At 41.0% G+C, this 15,816-nt stretch overlaps 1 protein-coding gene across 10 annotated transcripts in view; it reads left to right on the top strand.

The window, feature by feature from the left end:
* LOC147456299 (glucose-6-phosphate 1-dehydrogenase 6, cytoplasmic-like) overlaps positions 1–8,352 on the top strand; it is a 96,172-nt gene extending 87,820 nt beyond the window's left edge. For 6 of the 10 annotated variants that reach the window (XM_086514817.1, XM_086514821.1, XM_086514820.1 and 3 more), the window contains exons 4-14: positions 4,982–5,054; positions 5,153–5,339; positions 5,431–5,579; positions 5,663–5,731; positions 5,906–5,964; positions 6,125–6,161; positions 6,244–6,315; positions 6,645–6,792; positions 6,879–6,974; positions 7,098–7,168; positions 7,614–7,918. In XM_086514817.1, coding sequence (XP_086370943.1) covers positions 4,982–5,054; positions 5,153–5,339; positions 5,431–5,579; positions 5,663–5,731; positions 5,906–5,964; positions 6,125–6,161; positions 6,244–6,315; positions 6,645–6,792; positions 6,879–6,974; positions 7,098–7,168; positions 7,614–7,814 — 1,162 coding nt within the window. In that variant the 3' untranslated portion in view covers positions 7,815–7,918. Of the gene's footprint in view, positions 1–4,981; positions 5,055–5,152; positions 5,340–5,430; positions 5,580–5,662; positions 5,732–5,905; positions 5,965–6,124; positions 6,162–6,243; positions 6,316–6,644; positions 6,793–6,878; positions 6,975–7,097; positions 7,169–7,613; positions 7,919–8,322 lie in introns of those variants that run through there. The other 4 variants (XM_086514816.1, XM_086514815.1, XM_086514819.1 and 1 more) reach the window with 4 other exon arrangements.
* Positions 8,353–15,816: the final 7,464 nt, after the last annotated feature.

The following is a 15,816-nucleotide window of genomic DNA, read 5'->3' as shown; positions in this document are numbered from 1 at the left end:
TATTTAAACGATTGGGTACACAACTAAACCTCAGTACAACCGATCATCCAGAAACGGATGGTCAAACTGAACGTGTTAACCAAGTGCTAGAGGATATGCTATGCGCATACGTTAACAAGAAACAAACAGATTGGGAAGAATATCTACCTCTTCTTGAGTTTGCTTACAACAGTGCTAAGCATGTCACGACTGGATCTAGTCCTTTCATGCTCATGTATGGTTTTCAACCTAGGTCACCAGTTACGGTGGGGTTGGCAACAGAAAAACTCCAACAGGTTAAGGATTTTCTCCAAGACCACATGGATATGCTGAAAGAAACGTTGGCAAGTTACCTGTGAGGAAGGGGAGGAAGTATTTTTACGTGTGCTAGAGCATTCAGAAAGTCTAAAAACTTGGCCAACACCTAAATTATCTCCACAATATTGTGGGCCTTTCAAAATACTCAAGTGAGTGGGTGATCGTGCCTACAAACTATCGCTACCTACACATTCTCGTATTCATCCGGTGTTTCATGTAAGCCGTTTACGTAAGCGGTTACATGGGGACGACAATGTCATTGGCCAATAGATTCTGATCGAATTCGTTGAACCTCCTACCTTACCGCATGAACCTGAACGAATTCTTGACTATCATGATTTACGTACGCGTCATCATGTACGTCGACAAGCTTTAATCAAGTGGAAAGATTGACCTGAGGAAGTTGCCACTTGGGAAAACATTAGTGTTCTTAAGAAGAAGTTTCCCACTTTTGTTTTCGAGGACGAAAACTCTTCCTTAAGGGGGGAGTAATGTCGGGACAAGGGCAAGGCCAGGGAGTCATAAACTGGGCCAAGGGCCGGACTAGGCAGTGTGGACAAGGGAATCCGGCTAGGGCAAAAGGCTAGGAGCATTGCCTATATAGTGGGAGGTTGGGAGGTGGATTCCAAGGTCTAGTCACCTATGCTTTGCACATATGCTCTCCCAATCCTCATCTTGTCAATGGCCTTCTGTACCATCTCAGCGGTGAAAAAAGCACATGGTTGTGGGCATGGATCGGGAGAGTTGGGAAGGGGCACCTGTCCAGGAACTGTGTACAAAGATGAAGCGTACTGGCCCCAGGCCTTTGTAGAGGTAATGGCAGGGGGGGGGGGGGGGGGTGAGTGCTCATGAAAGAGCCGCCATGCCTCACGTGAGTCCTGACTCAAGAAGAGCTGGTATAGATCCTGCTCTAGTCGAGCCAAAAATGCCCTCTTCTTCCGCCTCACTAGGCGTTGGAAGTCAGTCTGTGACTGCCTGTGAGTGATTTTCCCCAAAAGCCACCTCCCTCTGAAGTCTGGGTCTAGTCTCGCGATATTCCGCATCATACCAATTGTTCTGCGGCATGCTCCCAGAACGGCGTGTCTACTCGGGCTGAGTGTGTGGATATGCCTGTGCTGCTGCACCATGTAATATACCTTCATAAGTTCAGAATAGTTTGAACTCACGAATTATAAGAGGGAATGCTGCACCATGTAATGTCTATGTCAGTATAGTAGTAAGCTTTGCCAGTGGTCGCCCTGGCTCCTCAGTGCATAGTCGTTTGTGGATCCCATCTATATATATAGGCTTTAGTAAGAGAGTGCAATGATCACAAACAAAGTGAATGACACTGTGAATGAAGGTGCTGAGATTGAGAGAGAGAGAGAGAAGAATACGATATGAGACAGTTCTCAAACTCTCCTCCAAGGTCCCTCCTCTCTACGGCGAGAGAGGTCTATGCTATTGATTGCACAATCTGGTACAATGGTCTAGATGCAATGGACTTGCTGATGATGTCGATGACAATGATGACGACGACGAGGGTTGAAAACTTTAGGGGTTGAAATCTGCAAATCTGCTAATTGCTGAATTTTGACACTGTGTTGGCGAGGACGGCGATGGCGACGTCCCGACGACGACGCACTGAAAATGCAGATGCTGAAATCTGCGGACAACGGGCTGAAACTGAAAACGCTTGTTGATCTGACTACGTCGAGGATCTGCGAGGCTAGGGGCGGGATCTGATGTGTCTAATTGCTGAAAACTGAAAACGCTGATGCTAGGGCTGATCTGACGCCGAAATCTGCAAAATGCTAGAGGTATCTGCAAGATGCAAAAACGCTAGGCCTGATCTGCAATCTGTTGGCGCTATCTGCTGGTATCTGAAAACACTGGCTGATCTGGGATGTCCAAAAACGCCAGGTTGTCCTTGTGGCTGAAAACTCTAGGGTCTCCTGTCGGTCTTGCTGAGAAGGTGCATTGCAAGTTGTGGGAACTTTTGCTGCCTCTTCTGCTAGAAAGTGCTAGCGCTAGGTTTCTTATATATTAACTTAGCAGAATTCCCCTACACAATTTCCCAACAAAGTCACTTATTAATAATAAGTGAAAAATGGATAAATAGGGAAAATGGGTTCTGTGCACTGTAAAATGCTCATGATGGTATTGATTGTCATGTTGATGATCATGCTGTGTGCAACCAGAGGATATGCAACTACTCTAAGACTTAAGTGCCTGGACATGCACGGCCTACGCACAGGCTCACAAAGGTGCCCGAACACATCCTAAGCTGACCTGAACCCTAGACCTGAGATAGCTTGTCCACATGCACATAGGGTTAGCTGTGCACGTGACTGAAGTTCAAATACAACTATGTCACTATATACATGTCAAGTCGCCTTTGTAAACTTGCGTGATGGAAATTGAGCTAGACATGGTTGGTTTCGTGACTATGCTCACATGTTGCCGTGAATCCTAGTGTAGAATGATCCACTGCTAGGCCAGTTGGGGGTGTGAAATCTCAAACTTCTGGATTTTTGGTACCAAGCATGACAATCCAACCTAATAATCATCTCTACTTGCTCTTCTCTCAGTATTTTAGCGTGCGAACTTCTTTTTCTGGCTAATATGATAACCCTTAAGAATAGCCAGGCCATGTGCACTTCCCAACGCTGGTAGTTGCGTGCCATGCTGTAATCTCTATATCCTAAGTAGCCCTACTTCATCAAATGCAAACTCTTCAAACATCTCATTATGTGTCTCATAGATGTCAATCACGTGGGCGAGTATTAAAATCCCCTGCTAGTAAGACATCCCTGATTGTCAGGTATTTCATGATATCCGCATGTAGTGGTGAGTATGAAGATCCTTTTCGAGGGGCAGAATCTTATTACATTGGAGGAAAATAACATATGGCAGTTCATATATCCTGAGATGTATCTATGTGCACTCAGATTCACATAGCCTCTGCATTTCTTTCGACGGCCTATACAACATACACTAGCTCCTCTCTAAAAGGGACAGCCACACGAGCAGGTCCTCTTGTTCCTCCCTGGCCTTCTTGGCTGCAATTTGTACATACTCTCCTATCTGTAAACAGCCACCTTGGGCAACCTACTCTTGGCACATCGATTTGTCTCCATGTACATAGTAATTCCAAAGTATCCTCACTTAGTCTCATCGACCCATTACAATTTATACCGTCATCTGTAACGTTTCATAGGCCTCATAGGTCATGCGGATCTTGGTCAGCAATAATCATTCTTCTGTCATGGTATACAACATACTTGCCCTCTTTTCTTTCCTTGAGAATGCATGGCATGTAGTCTTAATGGCACCACTTGTGAGGGAGTCAAAATATAACTTCTCTCCTTCAGTGCACTCTGTCCTTTGTGTCATGACAGCCCTCTGTTTGCGAGCTTTAGCATCAACACCTCCCCATAACTGTCTCCTTTGTTACACATAATGGTCTCCTCCCTTGCTCCGGTTTTGCTGCTCAAAAATTTTGCATCCTCGAGTGGAGTGCCCCTTCTGGCCTGTCCCACAATCCATATCCACAATGCACACATTTTCCTCTTTGCTTCCTCCTCAAGGATGGCATTCATCATTTTCAAATTTATTTTCTAGCATCTTTGTGTGTTTTTTAAACCATGTCTACCTCAAGAATTCCCTTACTGCATTTTCCACACTTTTCTATCTTTTTTGCGACGACAGCAGCAAAGGAATTGATTTCCTTTTGCACATGTGACTTTAGCCCTTTCATTTCCTGCTGCAATTGTCAATCTGCTGTACTGTTTTATCAGTGTCAGGCTTACTATTGCAGGTTGCCAATTCTTCCCCAAGTTCTTTGATCAAAGCATCTTTATCTTCCTTAAAGCTTTCCATTTTTGAGCTTTTTAAAACTCAAAGCTAGCAAGTGTCTTGCTAATTTTCCAGAAGAAGATGGAGATGGAGCAAGCGCACTCTTCATTGCACAAATGAGAGAATAAATGATTTATAGGTTTAGGTGAATTTATATGAGCTCATCCATTCACACTTGGGCTCCCATACTTAGCCAACTAACCCTTGAGTGTTCCTATTAGAGTGCGCCTCCATTCACACTTGGGCTCCCATACTTAGCCAACTAACCCTTGAATGTTCCAGTTATCCAACTAACCCCTGAATGTTTCCAGTTAGAGAATAAACGATTTTTAGGTTTAGGTGAATTTTATATGAGCTCATCCATTCACACTTGGGCTCCCATACTTAGCCAACTAACCCTTGAATGTTCTAGTTAGAGTGCGCCTCTCATCGGCGATCACTCTTACCCTTTTCCTATTGGACCGACAAACCCGGCCCATGACTACTAGAAGTGGACGTTGGAAAGGGGGAAAGGGGAACACACCCAACACACAAAGGGAGCTTCCTCCTATAGCTCAGGGCATACATAGCACCACAATCCACTCAGTGAGCATCTTTGACTCACAAAATTCTTGATACTGCACACACGACCAACCACAACTCGACATATGTATGCTAAAACAGACCATCAATCAACCCGCATGCATGAAATGGCCGCAATTTATCATCTACCCTTTGCACACAAACACCACAGACTCTCTATCTCTCTCTCTCTTTGCACACACATTCATCAGGGGGGGCGCACCTGCCATCACACACACCCGATACACAAGCAACAAAGCAGAGAAAGAGAAGGGGAGAAATTCAGGTACTTACATGTGAGAGCAAAAGCACAGCCGATGACCAGTTCACTTCCTCACGCAGAAAGATTTCTGAGCTTGGTGGGTCCTCAAGAATCAGCATCCTCAGCATTTTGTGGTTACATAGTAGCTTCTGGTGCCCTTAATTTGAAAGTTTGCGTATGTTTCAAATCGTACAGATCACTTACATCTCAGGTCCTTACAATGTTGAAGAAGGCTATCAGAAACTTGAGCAGGTGATTGTTCATCATGAGATGCTAAGAGCTGGAAAGGATGGCCAGACAGGGAGGCTATTTTATCTTGCTCTGCCACCGTCTGTATACCTTCAAGTGGGCAGGAACATTAAAGCATATTGTATGAATACACGTAAGTACATTGGAGGTTGCAATATGTACGTACAAGCTGTAGAAAAACACGTGAGTGATATGATGAAACTCATAGGCAAAGGTGTATCCAGGTGGATGGAATAGGGTCGTCCTTGAGAAACCATTTGGAAAAGATCTGGATTCTTCCAATCAATTGAGTAGCGAACTAGGAGGATTATTTGCGGAGGAGCAGATTTATCGAATAGATCATTATCTGGGCAAGGAGGCTGTTCAGAATCTGGTAAATGTTGTTTGTTTCAGCTCTGTATGCTAATGAATCTTTAAGTTCCCTTTCACCGATCTTGAAGACTGGGCTTTGGACAGCTTGTCTTGCGATTTTCTAATCGCATTATTCAACCCCTCTGGAGTCGCGATCACGTTGACAATGTCCAGGTAAAGTTTGTATGTCACAGAGATTGCAGTTCCTACATCCAATTACATCCCAAGGATCTTTGCTTAGGAACTATTTCCTCCTCTTTCCAATTACATCCCCATTGTATTTTTCTATTGGGTCTTTTAGTGATCACATTTTGAAGAAGTTTTGGATATACATTTGCTTGATTGCAGATAGTTTTCAAAGAGGACTTTGGAACAGAAGGGCGTGGTGGCTATTTTGACGAATACGGGTGAATATCCTGGCCTATTCTACTTATACCTATGGTTCTTTAAAGAGCTGGTGTGAAAACATGCTATGCTCGGAACAGAAGCTTGGGAATCTGATTGCGATGAAGGAAAGGTTTAACAGATGATTTTTGGAAGTGAGTAAACATCTTTGCTTTGCTGCAGCATTGTTCGTGACGTTATTCAAAACCATTTAGTACAGGTATCAAAGAAGACTTGTTTATATCATGTTAGCAAACTTGTTTATGCATTACTTATCAAGCTAAAACATTTCTGCCAAGCAGGTTCTTTGTCTGATTGCTATGGAGAAACCAGCATCGCTAAGTCCAGAATGCATTAGGGATGAAAAATTGAAGGTTGGAACCTGAAAGAATAATTTAACAATTCATAAATTCAAAGCATAGATCTGCACGTTTTCTGAAGTCAAATGACAAATAGAAATAGGAGAAATGTTTTGTAGTGTTCTTGGTCTGGGATATCACTGAATATTTCTTGTAGATGTGAACAGAAGGATTATATCTACAGGAGTACCCATAATAGAGTAGGGATGAGCTGATGGGGCTCCTCATCTAAAAATCCTTCAGCATTGGATGTCACTTCCAATTTTCAATCCTCTCTTTTTCAAAAGTTTATACGTTTTGAAACAGATGCTTGATGCAGTTATTGCATTGTCTGCCTTTTGCAGGTCTTAAAATGTGTGGAAGGGATAAGACACAGTGAGGTAGTTTTGGGGCAATATGATGGTTATCTAGATGACCCAACTGTCCCCAAGGGTTCCAATACACCAACGTTTGCTTCCATTGTTTTACGCATCTGTAATGAACGTTGGGATGGTATGTATTTAGAAGTCCTTAGCTGTGTGTAAATGTGCTGTGGACAATTTTGACTAACTTGATTTTTTTTTCTTATTGGTTCAAAGGTGTTCCATTTATCATCAAAGCTGGCAAGGCCTTGGATAGGAGAAAAGGTGAAATTCGTGTCCAATTTAAGGATGTACCTGGAGATATATACAGACGTAGGGCTTGCATATTTCCGTTTAGTTCAAAGTCACTACATTATCTCTGTTATATGAGTTGATATCACTAGAAATGGAAGTGATGTGATCTAAAATTCTTGGTCTCATAACTTGTAATTCCAGGCCAGAGACGAGGAAGAAATGAGTTTGTCATTCGATTGCAACCAGCTGAAGCCATGTACATGAAGTTTACGGTTATTCTTCTAACCACCTCTTGAAATGGATGAATATGTTGGTTGTGTACCATTTTTCTACAAATATTGAGCATGTGTATAATTAGATTTTGATGGGCGTAAAATGTTATGGTATGGAATTGGTAATCCATTCTAGTATAGTACTGTAAATGTGGTTTCTTTAATTCCACACATCTTCTCAAAGAGGTACATCAAAGGGAGACATTTAGCTTATGTTTGTGGCGAGGTTAGTGCAATTTGAAGCTCATGTGTGGTTTCAAAATTGGAGTCCGATGGTGTGTTCCTACTGGCCAGAAGAGTATTGATTAGAACGTGCAAATTGCACATAAAGAACTTCAGATTGCACAAATTTACAATGTAGGAACACAAGTAGAAACATTGGGTGAATTTTTGATTTTTTTACTTGATGCCACGTAAATGAACGGGCCTTTCTCGGTATGTCTAGGTCAAAAGGCCTGGTTTAGACATGTCTACAACACAAAGTGAGATGGACTTGTCGTTCCTTCAGCGCTACAAAGGCATAGTTATACCAGAGGCATATGAACGGCTCTTCCTTGACATGTATGTTGTTGATATGAACTTGCTGATAGGTTGTATGAGTAAGCCTGCAATTACTACAAAACTGACCATTTATGGTGAAACTTAGTATGCGTGGAGATCAGAAACATTTTGTGCGAAGAGATGAATTAGAGGTATGTTGTGAGCAGTCTTTGATTTTCTCTAGGTGAAATAATCCCAACATTTTATGCTTTTTTTTTTGGGGGGTGGGGGGGTGGGGTGCTGTGTGTGCTTAAATTTATGCATTCTTTAATCACAACTTCTGTTAACATCCTAAACATGGCAACAAAGTGCCTGTTAAGAAAACCATTGGGATGGTTTCATCTTTGATTCAATATCCTTTGAAGTTTATGGTAAAATTGGACATGTGGGTTGTTAAAGATATCTATATGTATATATGTTTATCTACATATGTGTGTGCGCACGATATCTATGTGTATATGTATATTTAAATGTGTGTGTGTGCACATGTGTATGCTAAAAACAGTCGAAGCGTGATAATTATCTTATACTGTTTTAAATTCTACAAAATTAACAGTGGTATTAATAGTATATTTGGACGTGGCATTCTAATAGTCATGATTCTTGTTTGGCAGACATCATTTGGGTAGAAGAGGTGAGTTTGAACACATGCATTTTATTTCACTTTATTTTTGTCCCCGAAGTTACATGTTGATAAATTTATGCAACTATGGCAAAGGTCAGAGAACATCATCTCAAAGGTTGCTTTTGTGTCAGTGTACTTAATGATATTTTCAAATAAAAAGCAGAAGACAAAAATGGGGCTTGCAAGAACTTTCAACAAAGAAAGGCATTTTACTTTTCTAATTTAAACCTCTTGAGCTGATACATAGATTCAAGTGAGGACAAGGTAAATAGACAAGCTCTACAAAATTATCTCGCATTAAAGAAAGATTAATTGTGCTTATTGGGTGTGGAAACGCTACACGAGGCAGCATTGAAACAATTTCAACAATAGTGATTCTAACATTTCTCATTTGAAAACAAGGAAATAAAGTAAAAATGTAATTTGCAATTTACACAGTCTAGATTTTCCACTCGGTAGCGCATTACTAACAGATTTCCAATTCCTAGAATCGATGATATACTTGACCACATACCATCTTGCTTTTGACAAACGGTATATGATTCAAGACTAGCCCTTGATTTGTCCTTATTTTTAGGCCAATTTATACATTTAAGAAGAGTAACAAGGCATCTTGCTATCAGGTATGCATCCTTATCGCACACATGCATTCCTTGTCCATGGATTGTTTGTAAGTTTTTGCATCATATAGGCTGAAATTTCTCCATCTCCTTTGATAGCATGAGCATTCACGCTTCTAATATTCAAAATAAGCTCACATGCCCATTTGCTTTTATTTGATGACCATTAAACATCTGGAAATTCACATCTATATTAAAGTTTTTAATCTCCCTTATGGAAAGAGCCTTTTAGTTTATGAAAGTCACGAGTGCGAAGATTCTTTATGCTCATTTGCAACTATAGCTTAGGTTTGCAAGCCACAAAATAATCCCATTAGCTGGTGAGGGAAGTGAACCCTTAACCCTCTCCTTTCGCAACACAGAATTAGACACCAATATGCTCATGGATGCAAGCTCCCCAAATTGCAAGCATCCCCTATTTCACAAGGAATACCAACGTGAAGAAGAATAAACTCCCATTCAAGCACAAGAAAAGAACTTCAACCCTTGACACGAACATTATCTAGTCATGCAAAAATATGCATGAATATGAAAAGTTGGGAATAAGTGAAGCAATTTCCAAAAGAGAGAAGCTAAGAACAAGGTGTAGGATAAAAGTTTGGACATTGTGAACCCACGTTTTCAAATCGTCCTATGACCGACCCCTAGATTCAACATGATATAACAACCCACTAGCTTAAAGCTGGATTAATTGGCGAAGACTTTTGTAAGCTCTACCCAACACTAGAAATCTTGTGAATAAGAAACATCATTGAAGAAGAAGAAGAAGGAAGAATTTGTGTGAACATAATCATGACTACATACACATAATAGATTTGAATTGTAAAACTCATGTTCCCAAAAATCGTTAATATATGTTCTTGTCAAATTAGTTTGGGTGGCATAAGATCGGATGATTGAACCCAATTAATTAAAAGCAAAAGATATACCACTTGTGGATGACGAACCAAAACCAAAAGCTGTTTACAAGCTCAAGATCAACATGAGAGCAATCACAATTACTATCCAAAGAGGGAAGACCCTTCCATGGGGAAGTCTTGTGCAAGGTAAAATGTCATGGAAAAAAACCCAATATCTAGAATTAGTAATTTCTCTAGGACTACCACAAGAATGACAATCACATAGCGTGGTATAATAGTTCAATAAAACTTACTATGAGTAGCTTATCCAACTCATTATTATTTTACTTCGCATATTTTAGGATTATTTTTCATTCTTGTTAATACAATTTGTCATTTATTTTCTAATTTCGATCTTGATTAGTGGTTCTAGATGCACTATCTCCAATCCAAAAGAGTTTCCGTACAAACCACCATGTGTTGAGAAATTTTTTGCATTCTTTTTATATTTTTGTGTACTTCTGATACATGTTCAATTTTTATTTCATAGTGCGTGCATGTGCGCGTGCGCACACACACATTCTTGCCACACATACACATATATTATACAAAACAACATTTTAGAGTATATCCCATTCTCCATTGTGCCAAATAGCTATCGCTATATATGGTTTGGCCTGCGTCTCAGCCCTAGTGTGACTGATTATGCAATATGATGAGCTGGGAACAACTTGGTCAACCTCACTCTAAAATGTCAATAAAAGAAAAACTTCTAAAATGAGCCATACTTGGAACATTGGAAGCTACTACCTTAATTGCTACACTTCCAGGCTAAAGAGGTCCTAACATTAGATGAGCTAACCCGCTCAATGCAATCCCCTCAGTGCCAATGCGTAAAAAATTCACTCCTCTTTCAATCCCTTCCAATAATAAAAAACCCTTTTGGAAGACTACGGGCTTTGTATGGGCCTTGTAAGGATCCTTAATTCTTAAGGATCCTTGTGTGGTCATCCGTTGACCCATGAAGTACAGGACCACATATCTGGCACAACAAGTCTCCAAGCTCTGTAAAGCTAGCTTGGATTGAAATCAACGTTCAAAACATAGTTGTCCTGATCCTTATTGTGGATGAGCTTTACCACCTCGAGTAGAAACTCCTCGGATAGAGTCCGCTCTCTGAAAGAAGAGGGCTTCATGATTTTTCTGTGCTCATTAGCTTCACATCTGCTACCCAAGGCACGTTTATGGCCCTCTGAATTGAATACAAAAGTTCAAATCTTGCATCAAGGACCTCTCGTGATTCAAGACATGTTAATGGTATATGCTTAAGGGGACAAAGTTGAGAGGACAAAAGGTACAATTGGACAACTTTTTTAGGCGTTTCTAGCCTCCTCTCTATCACAATTCAAGTTGCTATGATTTGGCTTGGAGAACTCTACGGGTGAACTAGCAATGGGGGTGAACTACCCTCTTGTGATTTCAATTCAAAGCTTGACAAGAATGTTTATTTATAGTGAAGCAATTGAAGGAATATTTGAAGGATGGAATTGCTAATTGGAGCAAACACGTATGGAGCCATCACATAACAATGATGGTATTTAACATCGTAGATGAAAAATGAACAAGAGTTTGCATGCTCGTGTTACATGAAACCCTTAGAGTCTATTTCGGAAGTCTATATGATGGGTTGGCCTACCTTTTTGGACTGGGATGCTCCACATCACAGAGTCGAGTGTTAGATGTAGCCCTTAGAGTCTATTTCCCAAGTCTATATGATGGCTTGGCCTATCTTATCCGGCTAGGATGCTCCACCTCACGAAGTTGGGTGTGTAAGTTGTAATGTCAAGTTGTAGGTATCTCTCCCAAAAAAAAAAAGTAAGAATTACAGGCATTAGATGCTTACACAATAGACACAATGCCTATATTTGCATCAAGAAAGTTGACTATCACCTTTGTGTATAAAGAAAACTCGTTGTGGCATTAATTCATTGTCAATATACTAAAAATGGAACTTTATTAAGATCACAATCAAACCAAAATGAAGGTCACATTCCCACATAAGTCCAATTTTCTCATTGCTGACCTTGTTATGTGAAGAGACAATTCTTGGTAGATCTAGGAATTTGAAAGGTCGAATGACATTTGGGAATTGGATGATCGCATTGCCAGGAAGCCATTGGGCATGGCAAAGAACATTCTTTACATCATAGTATCATATAAAGGGGCATTTATATCATGGTATGAGTGTTACATTGAGTGAATGTACGCATAGTTTGGTCACATGCTGTGACAAATACATGTTATTTTTGGTCCATTACAAGTTTTGTGTAGAATTTTGATTTTTTGCAAACCTATCTAACAATGATGGAATGAATATTATTGTCAGTTACTAGAAGTGGAAGGTGGATATGAACAAATTCCATGCTTAGAAGTTTAGGATGGACAATTTCGTAATGGGTAAAGGTTATTGGGAATATGTAGGTGAACATGAACATGCACCAATGTTGCTCGAGGAGAATTCTACTCCTCAACAAGTGAAAGTGCTTAAATTGGAACAAAGGAACTTGGAAAGTCATGTATTGATTGTCTTTTAGTGTGGATAACTCCATGATTGGGCATATACAAGATGTTAATTGTCTCTAGGAGTTGTGGAACATTTTGGTCTCACTAGATGAGCTTAACACTATCCCGGGGTATCAACTAAGAGTTACTGTATGGTATCACTTGAGTGTACAATAGGGGGGTTTTATAAGGAAAAAAATAGAACTTACAATTGAAGGTCATAAACATAGGGGTCAAAAGGGAAATTTTGGTGCACGCAAGTGACATCTCCCTAGTACTGCTAGTGAATCCCCCGGGAACACTGTGAAGATGGGCTTGTCAATGAACGATTATGTCTTAAAGATAAAAGATATATGTGAATTTCTTGTTACTGCTGATGATGGTGATAAGGTGGAATCCTGATTTGCGGGTTTAGGGCTAGTGTACAAAATTTTAACGACTTCTATTTGTACTCATAGAAAACTTTTTAGGTTTTACAAATTTGGCGTCATTGTTGATTGTGGAATAAAGAACATTAAGAAAGACATGTCTTCACAAAGTGTAGTTAATTCAAAACATGTCTTCTATAACAACAATAGAGGTAGATGTGGAGGACATGGTGTAAACGAAAGAGATGACTGTGGTTAATAGCATGACAATCACCATATAACAATCAAAGGCAAAATAAAAGTGGTAACAAACTTCTATAAGGCTCGGGGAGTCAAGGAGGTTGTGGAAACTTTTGTAGAGACAGTGTGCAAAATAATGGTAGAGGATATTGCAATCAAGACCCCACTCCGAGTGTGACTATCCACAAAGATGGTAGCAAAACAACTTTGCTAGTAAAGGTATGGAGCTAGAGAGATTGTTTGTTATGAAGCATGTGTTGAACACTATGTTTGAAAATGTATCTAAATCTCGTAATGAAGTACAATATGTTGATTCGAGTGCATCAATTCACATGACCAGCAATGGCGAATGGTTTGAGGATATGCAAACCTTGGATGCTCTTGGCTGTGTTAAAAATGGGGATGATACAATGCATCCTGTTGCACATACAAAAAATTGTGCTATTGTCATTGATAAATGGAAAACTAATATATCCGACTGATGTGATGCATGTGCCCAACATTACAAAGGACTTGTTGTCTGTTGGGAAAATAGATGACTATGGTTTTCAAATTGGATTTCATTTTGTTGGTCTCTATGTAAAGGAATAGAAGAAGAATGTCAAACTCGTTGCACAAGGCAAAAAGGTGGGTAGGCTGTTCACACTTTGCAAAGGACTTGAATCCAATAAATTAGCTACAAGCTCAAGATTATGTCACTAATTTGACATCACAGGGTACGCATCTCCATCTGAAGCCTGGTGTGAAGGCGCATGGATGGATGCATCATTTGGATCATTCATTTCTTGGCCTTGTGCAACTGCAAAACTTATCTTGCCCTCTAGGCTACTGATTGGTTGAGTGGACATTGCGAGGCCGATCCTTATGTTCGCTTGAGCTTAAAGGCATGGCATATCGGTGCATAGTTGGAGAAGAGATGGCCTCCTTTGTAAAAGTCCTATCATCCAACACCAAATGCAAAGGGGACGCTTAGTGCGGTAATAGACAAAACACATGATCACTCAAAACCCATATGTGTAAATTAGAGAGTGAAGGAGAAGGGGACAATATTCATCTTCAGTGTGCAACTCATCATCCTAGCATTTAACACTCACAAAATGAACAACCCTAAATACACATAATGGTGTTCCTTATGCCAAAGAGAGTGTTAATGCTAACAATTCACGTGAAACTAGATCACAAGCAAGACATTGTGTAACAAAAGATCACCACCAAATATGTGAAACAGTGAGAAATTAGAGGCATTGAGAGATCGTATTCATGAATTGATAGATATCACATTTTTCATAAAAGTGATGGGGAGGAGAGAAGGAGAAGAGAGATGTGCATGAAACACTTTTTCCATATGGTGCATGCCCAAGCATCATCAATCTAAGTGTTGGGGTAAAGGCGCTGTGCTTTTGCTCGGGGTCGGACGTCTAGTGTTCGGTCGTCCCCCCACCGTGTGCATGTACTTATTCATTATATACATATGAATAAAGAGCTCCTCACTCACTAGTTCTTGAGGTTGCTCTACCCACACCATCTCGTGCTCCTCCCATTTTCCGCATGCACCACACCACGCACGCACGCACGCATCCGTGCACACGTGCACTTGCAAGTGGTAGAGCTACGGCTTGGCAGTCGACGGTGCTCCCTTGGTGGCGACGGCATTTGGTGCTTGGCGGTGTTGGATCGGAGGCGGTTCGACACGGATCCCGCAAGGATCGGCCACATCAAGAGGAGATTCGGTGCAACCCGGAGTGGATCTCTCATTGTGTCTCCAACTCCTCTTGAGTGGAATGAAGTCTTGAAGAGAATTAGAGCATGTGCATTGGAAATGATTTTTTTTTTTGTCGTGTGTTTGGAAGACATGGGGGCCATGAAGTTTGGAAAGGATATCACCTTAGCAATCTTGTCTTAGGCATTGAAGGTAAAGTTTGAAAAGAAAGTGAAGAGCAAAGTGGAGGAAATAATACATTCCACTCTCAGTGAGTGAGCCGGTTTTGGGGAAAGCTTTGAGTAAAGCTTTGAAAAGCTTATATTTTGGTGAAAATCAAAGGCAAAGCAAAGTCTAACAACAACTGGCTGAAGTTTGTTGAAGCGCTTGAGAGAGAAATTGTGAATGTGTGTGGAGCACACAGACACTCACTCAAGTTTTTGAGAGTAAGTAGAGAAGTGAAGCCTTTTTCTTTGAAGAAGAGCATGTGCAAGGGTGTGTTCGACAAAGCAAAGTCAAACAACTGGCTGAAGTTTGTTGAAGCTTTTGAGGGAGAAATTGTGAATGTGTCTGGAGCACACACACACTAACACAGGTTTTTGACAGTAAGCAGAGTAGTGAAGACAATTTTTTTGAAGAAGAGTGTGTGCAAGGGTGTGTTCACACACTCCGGAAAGAGTGTGAAGAGCCGATTTGAGAGAGAGAGAGAGAGAGAGAGAGAGAGAGAGAGAGAGAGAGAGAGAGAGAGAGAGAGAGAGAGAGCTCAGCATGCACATGTGCACACACACATGTGGTATATGCAAACATGGGTGAATAAGCCCGGGCATCACCCGACATCATCCCAACACCCTTCGATAATTTTGCACTAGAGCGAGGGAGGGAGAGAGAGCGCATCGGCTCTCCTCCGATGCGCATACTGCTTCGACCTCAAAATTTTCAACATTCTTCTCGACTTCGCATTGGCAATTTCTTCTCGGCATTGGCCTTGACCAGAGGAGGCTACGACATTGGCGCTTCCGTCTAGCGGCGGAAGGTGACATGGAGCGTTTTCTCAGCTTTGAGCATAGGCGACGACAGCATCAACACTTGCGCCCAATGGTGGAAGACGACATCGACGACATTTTCCTTGGCTTCGACATAGCGGAGCGAGTGAGA

This window comes from Adiantum capillus-veneris, chromosome 6 (assembly GCF_014529385.1).
Source record: "Adiantum capillus-veneris isolate H3 chromosome 6, ASM1452938v2, whole genome shotgun sequence".
NCBI classification, from domain to species: domain Eukaryota; kingdom Viridiplantae; phylum Streptophyta; class Polypodiopsida; order Polypodiales; family Pteridaceae; genus Adiantum; species Adiantum capillus-veneris.
Note: the sequence above shows the minus strand (reverse complement) of the source record. Positions and strands in the feature narration are given on the sequence as shown.